The 13,911-nt window shown below is 49.5% G+C and overlaps 1 protein-coding gene across 2 annotated transcripts; it reads right to left on the bottom strand.

Moving 5' to 3' along the window:
- Positions 1–54: 54 nt before the first annotated feature.
- LOC125772262 (transcription-associated protein 1) lies at positions 55–13,828 on the bottom strand. Of its 2 annotated transcripts, none has more exons than XM_049443761.1 (18): positions 13,238–13,828; positions 12,780–13,166; positions 12,534–12,700; positions 12,240–12,475; positions 11,792–12,167; positions 11,270–11,723; positions 10,503–11,120; positions 9,225–10,427; positions 8,962–9,160; positions 8,591–8,883; positions 8,204–8,533; positions 7,762–8,139; positions 7,015–7,693; positions 4,842–6,925; positions 3,158–4,768; positions 1,948–3,097; positions 1,638–1,863; positions 55–1,563 (listed from the first exon to the last, which is right to left on the bottom strand). In XM_049443761.1, exons 1-18 carry the CDS (start codon positions 13,517–13,519, stop codon positions 225–227), a joined length of 12,012 nt encoding a protein of 4,003 aa, XP_049299718.1. In that variant the 5' UTR covers positions 13,520–13,828; the 3' UTR covers positions 55–224. The 2 variants fall into 2 exon arrangements, with proteins under 2 accessions (XP_049299718.1, XP_049299719.1); XM_049443762.1 differs by having other exon boundaries at positions 1,948–3,079.
- Between the last annotated feature and the right edge of the window lie 83 nt (positions 13,829–13,911).

The raw sequence follows: 13,911 nt of genomic DNA, 5'->3' as shown, positions 1-13,911 counted from the left end.
TGAATTGGGAAGTGATATCCTGTACTATTGACAAATAAAAACGGAAAGTTTCGAAAAAAAAAGAGAACCAAAAAGCGTCTTTAGCGATGGAAAAACACACATTTGTTCTTGTAGTTTATTAATCGTTCTTCTTCTTCCCCGTTCAAGTTCATTTGCTTAAATTAATATATTTAAATTCGCACACTGTTTCTGTCCTCTTTCTCTGTCTTATTATCGTCCAGCGCTTACAACCAAGGATGCCAGGCAGGATCCATGAGACATAAGTTGTCCGGATTGGTCGCCACATGTACGAAGGTGCTCATCCGATTCGCTTCACCGCTGTCGATCCGCGAAAGATTGTTCAACCGACCCATGATCGTACCGACGGCTTTGTTCACCGTCGTAATGATCGTTTCCGCATCGATGTCGATCGATGCGTTGTCCTGTTCGGTGACCGTCGCTGTTGTCGCTTGTGTGCCCGTACCGGCAGCACCCGTCGTGCTGGAAGCGGTCGATGTTGTGGACGAGATTGTGCTGGACGCACCACCACCACCACCACCACTGCCCGACTGATCGACCAGCACCTTTTCGTCGTTTAGTCGCTTCTTGTGGAACCCGATGATTTCATCCTTAAGGATGGCCTTTAGGATTGTGGTCAGTTTGAAGTTGGGCTGTATGAAGCAGCGTGCCGTAGCGACAGCGGACGCCGTCAATGGGCCAGCCACACCGACGGACGAAACGAATTCGACAATGTTGGGCGTTAGGCGGAACGGTACGGCTCGGTTCACATCCAGAAAGCCGGTACTGTCGTCCATCTCGAAGCGGAAGTAGGACACATTCATCAAGCCCGAATCCTGATGCAGATAAATCATATCCGGGTTGAGCCGGGTCAGACAGAGCGCGTACTCAAGCAGACAGGAAAGAGACAACTGCAGTGTGAACATTTTCCGGAACTGCCAGTAATCGGTCGCGCACGGGAAGGTCCGCAGGGCCCAATCCTTCAGCAACGTTTTCGGCACCATCTGCGTTTGCGTTTCCTTGAGTATATCGCGCAAAATAACATGATTTGTAGGCGAACCTCGGGCCTGTATCTTGGCTAGGCGATCATAATACCGCGTGATCGGTGCATCGTGCTCAATGTTTAGCTTGGTGCAGCACGTTTTGTACACTTCCAGCAGCGAAATGCTGGCAGGGTTGTCCTCCACCAACCTCATCTGGGGCGAAACCGCGACGACGCGCGGCACGGTCAGGTACAGGAAGCGGCGTGACGTTTCCTTGCGCTTCACCAGGTAAGAGTTGAGCATGCGGAGCAGCTGTAACAGACGCTCTTCGCGGCGTGAATCTGCGATGCCGGTATCGTTCACCACCAGGTACGGATAGATTTTACCATTGGTGCCACGTATATAAAGCCGCCGGGCAGCTGTATTATGCTTCTGCACAATGTCGACTCGTGGCATGAAGCGTGCAATACGGATGTGATAGTGCGAGTTCTTCGGTAGCAACAGCTCACCGGGCAGCTCCACTTCAGCCGTTTTTTGACTAAAGTTAGACAAAAAGCGACACTTTTCCTCGATGAGGAACGATCTATAAAAGGTGAAAAGAATAAAAATAACCATTAAGCTTGCGATCCGGGTGAAAAACATAACAACATTACTCACTTCGGCAGCTGTTTCGTTTTGGCTTCGAGAATTTTAATCCACATTTTCAGCTTCATTATTAAATTATGCAGCTTGATGGCACCGGGTTGCGAGAAATCGAAGTCGCTCGAAAACTGTCCCTTCATCTTCTGAAACACGGGGTCCTGTACGGTTGCCTGGGCACGGCGTGCCAATGATTCGGACGCTGCCGATACGAATGTGGCCGATACGGAGCTGGAGATGTTTTCTGTGTGTGTGTGATGACAACATTTGTTCATTAATTTTGTCCATTAAATTATCCTGCAGCGAGAACTGTTTTTGTCTTACTTACCAATTCCAATGCCAAACGTAGAAACGAGCTTCTTGATGAAGTTTAGCGTGTGTTGCGTGATGGTAGCTTCGTTCACTGCTCCACGATTGTCGAACGCGATCGCGTAACACTTCGTTAGACCTTGGCGCAGCTGGCGCAGTACCTCCTCGTACCAGTTCTCCCGGAACCACACCATCTGATCGATGATACCTTCGAGCGAGCTCAGCACGGTTGGGTGTATGTCGCGCTGCATATGCATTATCTTCGAGCAGCGCCACATCGGTGGTGTAGCTCGAATAGGGGTCGTAGTGGCGGCACCTGCCGGGACACCCTGCGCACCGGGAGGAGCGGTAGCCGCTCCCGTAGTAGCACCCGTTGCCGTTCCGGCCGTAGCACCGGTGGTCGATGTAGAGCTAACATCCGACGAAGCCGTCGTGGATCCGGGAGTCGCGTTTGTAGTGCCGGCCGTCGCAGAACCTTCCTTGGAAGCTTTCTGCACGATCGAAGCTTGCTGCTGTTCGTGGCTTTTGTATCGTTCACGCTGTTCGATCTTTAGCGTAAGGTAGAGGGTACGGATCGGGAAGTAAACCGCCTGCGGGAACATACGACCCACTTGGCTGAGCAGGTTCATGATAACGTTACCCTCATACTGCACCAAACTGCAGAGTAGCTGCGGAATCCAGGGTACCCACTGTCCGGGCGGTACGCCAACCGCATACTTGTCCAGCGCATCCAGCAGCGACGACTTGTCATCATCGTACGACAGTAACCAGAGCACCTTGGCAAGGTACTTGCGTGATTTGCTTTCGATCTGGCTACGGCAGGCGTGCAGGAAGCACGTAACAGCCGAAACACCCAGATGAATCTGGCGATAGTCGCGCGTAAAAATATGCTCCAAATAATCGCCCCAGAATGCCCACGCCTTGATGAGTGTGTCGTGCAGCTGCGTTGCCGCACTGAACGCTTTGTTTGCCTCCTCGGAGCGACCGGTTTGTGCCAACAGCAGCCCCTTAAGCGCGTAAAACTCGGCCGTCATCTCCTTGGTGAAGTATTCGAGATTGGTCGGTTCGATCACTTCCAACGCTTCGGAAAGCTCGGCCCGGCTGGTGACGGATGCCATCTGCAGGCAGCACTTAACCTGTTGTCTTATTTTCTGGAATATATAAGCAGACTATTAGAAGAAATAGCTAATATTGCAAACGCTCTAAACGTATCGATACTGAAACCGTACCTGGAAACAATCCACCACCGGCACCGACGGGATGGTGTAGATGCGGGACAGCGAATCCTGACACACGCTGGTGAGATTTTGTTTGCGCGCTATCTTACCGAAGTGGATGATCGTTTGCGCGGACGCATGCGCACCCAGCATACACTGTGCGTTCGGTTCGTTGTTATGCTCGAGGTGTGACGTGATGATCTGGTAGTGATGCTGCCGCCAGGTGAAAATGTCACTCCAGTGCGACAAATCGTCCGCAATTACCGGTAACCGGTTGCGCCACGTCTTCACGATCGCTTTCATATCGTGCAGCGAGGTGTTGCGATTCTGCAGCAAGCCTTGGTGAATTTGGCTTGCCTCCTGCAGCTCCATGATCTGTTGCGACGCTTGCAGAATCGGCAGATGGATGTGGGACACGATCGGTGGCAGTCGGCGCCACTCGCGCATACAGTAAGCGGAAGCCATTTCAACGTAACGCTCCACCGATACACTACCGCTGGCGTGCTGTGGATCTTCCTGATTCAGAATCGCCAGATACCCGCGGTACAGGTTTATCTTGTAGCCAACCTGCTTCGGGCAGGATTGTTCCACCTTCAGCAGCGCTTGCTTCATCAGATTCCAGTCCGGTACGCGCCACGCACTGTCCATGATCAGATACGTATTCTTATCCCGGCACAACTGCCCAAAGTCCATCAGTATGTCCCACTGGTTCAGCTCCTTGGCGCACCGTATCCAGTGGTTTTCCCACAGCTGCATCTCACTGTTCATGTCCGTCGGTGTTTGCCCATTGCTTAGATCCTGCTTGAAACGCATCATCGCCGCATCGTAGATGCTTTGCGCTTCCTCAAAGTAGCCCATCTGTTCGTGCGCAATAGCGCGGCTCGTTTCGGCGTACTTTGCGTACTTCTGCCACAACCCAGCCCACAGATCTTCTTCGTGCAGTGCCGAGTACATCTGCGACAGTGGTTCGCGCACGATCGAACAATCGCGCATTCCCTGATCGTCCTGATCGACACAGTCGGGCAGCAAATCCTTCACATTCGCCCAATCATCGGCCAACGATTCCAGCATCAGCGTCATCCGATGCCACAGGTTGTGCGCCCGACCGAGATAGCCCATCAGGTTTGGTGGCATATAGACCGGCGGTTGACACTGGGCCAACGCTTCCACGAACGTGTGCAGCGCACTCGGATTGCAATCGCGCTGAATGATGTGGGCACCGGATGCCAGGAATGGAATGATTTCACGATCAAGCGACTGCTGCTGTATCGGGTCCAATATTTCCCACAGCTTGGGAAACATGTCTAGCCACACCTTTTCCGCCAGCTGTGTATCCATGTGGCAGAGCTGTGCCGTAGCGACCAGCAGCTGTTCGGTGCGTACCTTTCGATTCGCTTCCATAAACTCCGCCTGGCGGCTGATCAGTTTGGCAAGGGCTGCGTGCCGATTCGCTACCGGTCGTTCACTTTCCTCGTGCCGGGAAATGTTCGAATCGACGCTCATGTCCATATCGAATGCGTCCTCCTTGTCTTCGATCGGATCAAACGAATCGGTTGTATCGTTGTTGATCGTCGTGTAGATGACAAAGTTTTTGCGTTCTTCCGGATCGGCAAAGTTAATTACCTGCGAGGGGAAAGAAAGACACAAAATCGTGGTGAGTTGTATTTGGTGACGATCGAGATGTAACAGTACTTACCGACGAAATGCTGGGAAGAAGATGATTCTCCACACTGTTCTGTATCTGTGTGGTCGTGTTCGCGGTCAGTATTAGCAGCTCGATACACTGTTTGATCCAGTAGTGTTGGCCGATCGAATCCCAAGAGTGTGAACAGATTATGTACAGAAGGCGATCGTGTAGCCGGCGGCGCATCGAACCATCAAACACCTCGAAGAACTTTGCCCGGATGCGTGGAACCGGACAGCGCAAACCGGCCACGAACGCTGCCTCCAACTTGGAGGTGAGTTCGGTCGCTTTCAGCACCTCATCGCGGTAGATGTAATTTACCAACTCAAGGAACTGTCCGTTTAGTTCCAAATCGTCCGCGAACCGCTTTTCAACGTACTGCATTAGCTTCACGAGCAGAATTGCTTTCTCGCGCAAGGTAGGTGCTTGCTGTACCGTTACCGGTGTGTTTTTGTTGTTCTTCATCCACTCCTCGATGATCTTTACGATTGCTTTGATCACTTTCGAATCGTTGCTCTTTTCGATCAAACCAACCAATATTGCGCCGATAAACATTTTGCGCATTTCGACACTCATCACGACAACGCGGTTCTTTACCAGATCAAGTGACACCACCAACAGCTCCAGTGCGATGGAGCTCGTGTTCGCTACGTCACTCATCGAAACACCCGCACCAAGACCTCCAGCACCGGGGCCACCGGCACCAACACCGCCCGCTCCACCGCCACCACCACCAGCCATTCCACCCGGTCCGGAAGCTCCACCTCCGAGGCCACCAATAGCTCCACCAAATCCGGTCAGATGCTCCTTGGTCAAGCGGTTCAGCAGACGCATAAAAGGCGTGATAAGCCGATCGATGTACCCAGGATTGTTGGAACAGGCTGCCTTCAGCGTCATGAGCATCCCGAACAGTGACGATGGATTTGCTTGCGATGTTTTCTCGTACGTCGCTAACCCATCGTAGATCATGCGCGAGATGGTGGTGTAGAGTATTTCGAGCTCGTCACACTTGTGCTGAGCGTCCGTTGGGAAGATTGCCATCAACCGGGAGAGCAGCCCGTGCATTAGTTTTATAACGCGCGTATTCGAGCATGTGACACAGGCGGACAAGCCACGCTGTAATGGTCGCAACGTGTTCAAGATTTGATCCTTCTTTAGAACGCCCAGCAGGAACGTAAGTAACTCCAGCGCCGTACAGATGTTGCCGATGCTTGTTGGTTGTATGTCCACGTTTTGCAGTACCTTATCCAACCATACAAGCTTCAGATCGACAGGTGTGTCTGGTTTGAGGGCGAGCTTTAGCAGATTTACACAACGCCGGGCGAGATTGTCGCCGGGAGTAACGATACCGGGCGCCCCGGGTGCTACCTCATTAATCTGGCACGCCATACGGAACAGGAAATTCAAAACCGTATCGAGTTGGGCCCGATCGATCGAACGGTTTACACCGTCCGTTTTTCCAGCCGCCACAGCAGCGGACGATGTGCTCGGGGACGGTTGTGGATCCGTGTCTCCTACGGCTTGCTTTTTCTTCACACTACCCGTTCCATCGTCATCGATACCGATGGCCGAGCGTTTAACAGCACCGCTTGTTTGCTGCTTGTTCGTACCATCGCCCTGTGCCGTTCCGTCCGATCCGCTAGCGGCACCCAATTCGGTCGTTTCATCGCCACCGGTTGCGTTGGTTGCTTCACTACCGCCAGCCGCTGCTGCTGCCGCAGCTGCCTCTTCCGTTTCGTCCTTTACCCGCTGCATTTCCCACTTGATCACAACCTCCGCCAGTTCGATCGACAGTTTGCGATACTCGGTGGATGTGTTGGTTACCGTGCCGAGCCGCTGCATCGAGTTAATCATCTGCTGTACGAGCTGATGCCTTACCGGATAGTACACCTTATAGTGACGCACAATCAGCTGCAGGATGTGGAAAAGCTGCTGCATCGAGTGTCCTTCCTCAACGATTATCTTCTTTGTCCAGTGGGTTAGCATCGTGTTACCATCTTCCATGCGCAAAGGCATTGCCGGTGTCAGTACCTCGAGTGCCTGCTGTACGACACGTCTCGCCTCGACCGCATGAGCTTTGAGCAGTGAATGGAATACTACCACAGAGAGACAAATAATTGTGTGTGTAAATTATTGGTTCAATACAGTCCGATGTTTAGCAATAATATACAACAAATATGTTTACCTTGAAGTACGATACGCTTATGAATCGCAAGCCGCGCAATAATGTGACTGAGCAGCAGATGTCCATGATACCGAGCAGACGGATCGACACAATTCCTCGGCAAGAGACAGGGCCATGCGAAGGTCATCAAACGCCGCAGCTTATTCCCTTCGCGCTTATTATTCGCATCTCCATCATGTATATGGGGCGATGCTTTCTCCACCAGCAAACTGGCAAACTGTAGCAAAGCAATCCGCACACAATCCTCATTGGCGAACGGTTTGTCCGGATCGATCACCTTGTTTATGAACACCGACACTACGTTGCTGTCATCTTCCTGGTATGGGGCGGGCGGTGCACCGACCAGCTTGTTTCCTTCGCCCTTCTCAAAGCTTAGCGCAAAGCTTGGTATGATGATCATCATCAGTATCTTCGCCTTCAGATCTTGTGCCAATTCCTGCGTGTTAAATATTTCCACGAACTGGAAAAATGCCTTTCGTTTCCACTCTACGGTATAGCTTTGGCAGACGGTATTTTGTAGGAAATCGCGCATAAACTGAAAATCGGGCACAAAGCGTAAACAGAGCGCACGCAACAGTTGAAATAGTAGCAGAATTTCGTTCGTGTTGTACGAAAAGTATTCAATCAGGATTTTGGCGATCAGATGCCATAGATCGCAAACTACCGACACTTGGCAGGTCTGTGAAAGAAAGCAAAAATAACAGTTAAATAAAAGTCTTTTTTTAACAATATTCCGCTCAAACTTACCTTATAGAGATCGTTCTTCCATATGCTTTTGAGCACGGTAATAATTTCCACCTGACTCGTAATCCACGGACCATCGAATTCTACCAGCGTATGAATAATTAGCACTGCTTGATGTTGCGTTTCGTACCGCTCCTCAAATGGTTTCGACGCTGTGGATGATTCCGAGTTAAGTACAATAAGCTGCGTCAGGCGGGCTCCCTTCAACTGGGCCGCATTGCGGAACGGTGCACCATCCTTGTGGCGTAACAGGAAGATTGTGAATCGATTCCACTGTGCATCTTTCATGACGGCATCAGTCAGCAGCAATTCAATCGTTTCCTTCGGATAGCGCAATAGGAATTTGACCAGCGCTGGACGATATGGTGACGATGGTTCAACCTGCGAGAGAAAGAAAGAATTATCTTATTAAGCTTGCACTGTGGCCATTCGGCATCTAGCTCACCATCAAACTCTTCTCCGCTTGCAGTATTAGTTTGCACAGGCTTTCAATGAATTTGGGCGATGCGGCCGGAATTTGCTGGAAGATACCGAGTATGGTAACGATCTTCTTTTCCATCTCGCTGGTCTTTGAGGTCGACAAAAAGTTGCCCTGGTTGGTGGTAATCGTCACCTCCAGCATCTTGCGCAATATCTGTAGCAGTGAATCGCACAGCTTCTCGTTAAACATGGCCGGGAATAGCTGCGTCAGGTAGGACAATCGCCGTGTTCCACTTAGCGTGAGATTTCGATAATCACCAAGCATTAGCAGCAGCGGTCGTATAACCGTATGGATCTGAAGAAGGGTAGAAAGAATTAAAATCGAACAAAATAAGCGATCAGCGCTTCTTACCGTTTCCTTGCTGACATTACAACCCTGTAAGAAATTTTTCATACAATGAAAAGCGGCCTCCTGTAGCTCGGCATTATTTTTTTCCAACCCCTTGAACAGGATAGCAAATATTTTCTCCCTGCAACCGTTCGGTATGTAGTGGCAAGCGGCTAACGCATTTAGGGCGCTTTTGCGCAACGGTACGAGGTTTGTGACCGTCTTGTAACACTCCAACTTGTTCAGCGTTGCATCCTCTGCGTCCGAGAGCGTCAATACTTCGTGGTAGAACACTTTGTGCGTCAAAACGTTGAGATCTGGCGAGGGAAGGAGTTAATAAGTGTTTGTAATTCTTCCTTATAACATCACGCTCGTATGTAATTAAGCATTCTTACCGATAGTGAATAGTCGTGGTTCAAGTGTCGTACAGAATGTGTTACCATCCATCAAACCAATCTGTGCGCTTGCCGGTTGATGACGCAGCAGGTGTTTCTTGGGCGGTATCATGTCTACCAACACCTCCCTGTGAGGATCCATCACCTCCGTTACCGTTTTTTCCTGCAGCTCTGCAATCAATCGCAAGGACGACATGGCCTACAAAGGAAGGATACGACAGTATTAAATATCAATTTAAATTCCCACATTGCTTGTGCATTACCGTTTCACGGACGAGTGTGTGTGGGCTGGTTACTTGCCGCACTAGCTCATGGATGACATCGTGCATTGCTTTCTTCTGCGTTGCCAGCAATTCCTCGTTCTTGCAGTCCTTCTCCAGCGGTGTCATACAGATGCGCAACATCTTCTCCAGGAACGTACGCGCCATGTCGATTGCACCGCTTGAAACTTCGCCGGTAAGATCCATGATGATAAACATGAACGCCTTCAGGAACACGAACGTATGCTGATAAAGCCATCGCATCGCCATGTTCTGGTAGAGGAACTTGAGCGCAATACAACCACCCATTTTGGAGTACCAGGGACGCTCGTAGCAGAGGGCCGCCATCTTCTCACCGAGATAGTTCATCAGCGGCAATCGGCAGGCACGCTCCTTCGAGCCCATGATATTGGTTGCCGTTTCAAGGATAAGCACCATCGCCAAATTGCCCGGTTTGCATAGTTCCTTCTCCTCGTGACCCATTATGTCTGCCAGTGCATCGATCAGTACGAGCGGATCCATACTAACGTTATACCACTGGAAGTGTTTGAGCAGCGGAAATGGACCGGCCTGCTGTGCGATCGCCACCATCGTGTAGTGACGCACGACGGCAACCATCGTGGGCAGAACGGAACCGCGCAGCTCTTTGGTAGCCGCCGCCACAAACATTCCCGTCAGTGCCGTCTGATGAGTTAAACGCGCCCGCTTATCCGGTGCAATATAGTTGCCCACGTTCAATGAGCACTGAATGTTGTTTTCTGTGAAGCTAGGATGCATGAACAGCTTCTGCAGCGTGTGCTTATCATCATCGAGCGTGATTGAAGCTGCCAAATAGCATCGGATCACCTCCCAACTCTGGCGCCAGTAGAATGGATCCGTTGTGCTGCACTTTAGCGCGTTAAATGCGGTCTCGATCACTTTATCGACGGCAAAGTTGATTGGATTGCGATGATCTTGGAAGTAGGCAACCACCGCCGGAAGGGCCTGATCATTTTCTTGATACTTGAGCTTTTGTGGTTCGATCATCATCTTGCGATTGCCTCCACCGAATTTACCCAGCACACGGAACGCAACAATCGCCGCACTGTCCTGGTTGCGCAGTGTGCGCCAAAGCGCCTGCATTAAATCTGCCCGTACCGGTTGGATGTGATCGTACAGGAAGTCGGGCTGTAAATTGTCGACGCACAGCTCTAAGGTTCGCAAGCCCTACGAAAGGAACAATAGTGGAAGGAAAAAGCGAATTAATATTTTGTTCTTTTGTGGAAGGGATTTTTGTCTTACCTGGCTGATGAGGGTGTGCGATCCATTCAATGCCGAAACGAGTGGATCCATCAGCATTGGTAGATATGGTAGCAGGGACGATAAACGCACCGGTACCGTGAGACATAATTCCACGAAGAGATCTTTCATGTGCTGCTTGTGGAAACCGCTTTGAAGTCGGTTCAACCCTTCGAGCAGATTCGGCAGCAGCGGTAAAAACTCCTGGTACAGCAGATCGTGCGATCCTCCACCGATCGAACGGAAAAGTGCGCGCAGTAAGAGGAAATAGTTGTACGGTTCCTTCGCAGTCATTGCCAGTTCCATCGAGCGGTTCACGATGTTGTGCAGATGCGGACGAAGCATGTGTTCGTTTTCCGCTGCAAACAGACTAACACTTCCAAACACCAGCTTAAACAACCGTAGGTAAAGATTCGAACGCTCGATGTTCGATCCCATCTCGTCCATACGCTCAAGCAGATACTCCACCAGTACCGTCGCGAACAGGGGCGACGTTTTCGGGTTGGCTAGGAAGGAGTTTGCTATAACCTGTAGTGTGGTGTTTTTGTACAATCGATCTACCATAAAATCGATGGTGGCGGTGAAAATTTCTTGAAAGTTCTGCGGATCCATTGTGAGGAACTGGAAATATTGTGAGAAAATTGTTAAGGTGTAATTTCATAGCGCCAAATAATGGAAGAATTAAAACGATTTCTGAACCAAAAATAATTTTCTATTGATTTATTTGCACTGAAAAAAACTCACGAATTAAATACTTAACAGATACTCACCACTCCACTAAAATGTTCCAACACTTCCTTCTCCTCCTTGGTGCGGGGCATTTGTAAGGTTTGCTTCTGCACCGGGATGGACTGTGTGACGCCCATTCCGGCAGCCGGAATGTTTATCGTATAGATGTCCAACGCTTCCAGTGCCCAGTGGAACAGATCGATAAAGATGAGTATTTCGCTTGGATTGAATATTTTGGTCGAACTCTGATACTCGTTAGCATTGACCGATTTTGGCGATGGACAGTTCCATGTAACCGCTTTCACACCGCACACAAGTGTTTTGATTAAGCTGCGATACTCCGACACATTTAGCGTGGTTGGAACGGGCAACCCTATACTGGTTGCTTTCTGTCCTGAGGCATCCGTACCATCGGCGCACCCACCGAGCAAATCTCTAGCTGTGCTCTCGGTCTGACCGGGTAGTGTGCCTGCCATTTCTGATGGTTTCTGTTTCCTACGAAGGCAAAACCAAATAAGCGAATGATAAGAAATTGCGAAAAAGAGACACAAAAGAATACGTACCACTTCTGCATCAGCTGTGGCAATTGCACTTTGGAAATGGTTTGAAATTTTATCGTAAAAATGCGCAGCATTGTGATAAGCAAATCACGGGCCACTACTGGCTCGACTTCGCTCTTTAACCGAATACAATCGACCAAATTCAGCAACAGCTTGCAGGACATCGTTTGTATGCTCGTGGGTAACGATTCGTCGTGTATATTCTTGGCAAACAGATGAACTGCTTTGGACAGGGCCTGCAAGCTTAGCTGCTGTCGAATATGGTGCACCAGATCTGCTAGCGTGGAGTAAGCAAGCGGCCGTAAATTTTCATGCGTTGTCCAACCCTTTCCGAGGAGCACATCATCGTCGAACAGCTTCTCGATCATCGGAACAAAATCTGCCAACAAGAGCAAATAATATCGTTAAAAAAAGTCGAACAAACCATACCTAAAAGCGGAAACAAACGTACGATTTCGGAATTCCGTCTGCAGGATATGACGCGAGGCAACTAGCAGTTCCTTGCGCGAACTAGCCACCTCCTTCGGGCAGCTTTCTAGTAGATTTATCATTCCCTTCACCATCGTTGAGGCATGTGTATGCACCGCGTCCGGGAACAATCGCAGAATGTAGGCGGAAAAGGTGAGCGTTTTAATCTGTGCTCCCATAAAATCCACATACGTTTCTTTGTTGAATCCGGGCGAGTTTCTAAACAGAACAAAGGAATTTAGATTTTTCGAGAGACATATGAGATGCTCATACCCACTTGTGGGCCAACGATGGCTGTAGGCTAATGGTGCTCATGACCAGTGGTATAAAATCAGCCACTTCCTGGTGAAGGTTTTGTTTGTAAATTTGATACAACAGCACCACTATGATCGGTAGCTCTTGCAGCACTTTCAGTGAGTTAATACCCTTCGGTATGAGATTATACTGAAATTGAGATGGAAAAATAACAGTCAGAAAATCGTTCAATAGGACAACGGATAGCTCTATTTAACTGAGTGCTTACCGAAGCGGTGGTTGTTTTACCGTCGGCCGTTTTTTTCTCCAGCTGGATAGGCGTCATAGTGAAAATGTCTGGTAGAAGCGTCTCAAAGTTTAGCTCCTTTAGGTCTTTCACCTTGATCGGCTGCCGCGGTTCGAACATAAGGTTCATGTGTTTCGGCAGATCGGTGAATATTTTCTTTAGGTATGCTACGAAGTCATGAATTTCTGTATGAAACGGTGGTCTGTATTGTTTATGTGTGTCAACGATGATGCGCAAGCAAACAAGCACGTTCTCTTCGTTCTCCGTGTACATTAGCTTGATCATGAGAATGATAATAGGCTTCACGAATGGACGCACTAGCTCACTTTGCGGCAACCGGTGGATCATTTCCAAAATCAGCTTACGCACCTAAAAACAGCATTACACATGTAAGTTTATGGCCATTGTTTAATGATAAAACAAAACAAACATGTCCTTACTTGCTGCATATTTAACTCGGAAATGAACATCGGTTCGCCATCCTGAAGCACCTTAAGGAAAACGCGCATTGCATGCTCGAGGAAGTTCTGATAGCCACTGGACTGTGTGATGATCTCGAAACTCTCACTCAGCTCCTGGGCCGCCTTCAGCTTTAACTCATCCTTCGAACCGGCATCGCCTAGCATCGTTACAAAGCTGCGGAATTGACCAATCTGCGTGGATTCTAAAAACTGTGCCGCCCCGGCCTGGGAGGCCGTGTTGGCTGGATAATTTGCTGCCATAATGATGCAATTGGATGTCGCCACTCAGCAACAAAACAAACTCCAACTTTTCGCACTAATCACCGCACCAAGCGCTTGTGGTTGGGGGAAGCATACGAATGTTTCCAGCGATTCAGTATGCTCCGGACAGACCCACACACATTATAATGCTTTTAGTGTGAAGTTAATCGATAAACTTCTACGCTTAACTTTATGTTTAGAGTAATTGTAGCGTATATTTGCAGAAATTATCACAAATTTGTTGTATCGTCGCCTCAAGCACGCTTTTTTCACGCACATAAACACTCGTTTTTCATCGGCGTCAAAGTCGGCGGCTTGCTTACATGTCACGCTTGTTCAGATTAGTGGGTTGAGTTCTTGCGTAGCTGGACATTTTCCGGCTGGCTCATCAC

Source organism: Anopheles funestus, chromosome 3RL (genome assembly GCF_943734845.2).
Source record: "Anopheles funestus chromosome 3RL, idAnoFuneDA-416_04, whole genome shotgun sequence".
Lineage (NCBI taxonomy): Eukaryota > Metazoa > Arthropoda > Insecta > Diptera > Culicidae > Anopheles > Anopheles funestus.
The sequence above is the reverse complement of the archived record's forward strand: the minus strand, read 5'-3'. Positions and strand labels throughout refer to the sequence as shown.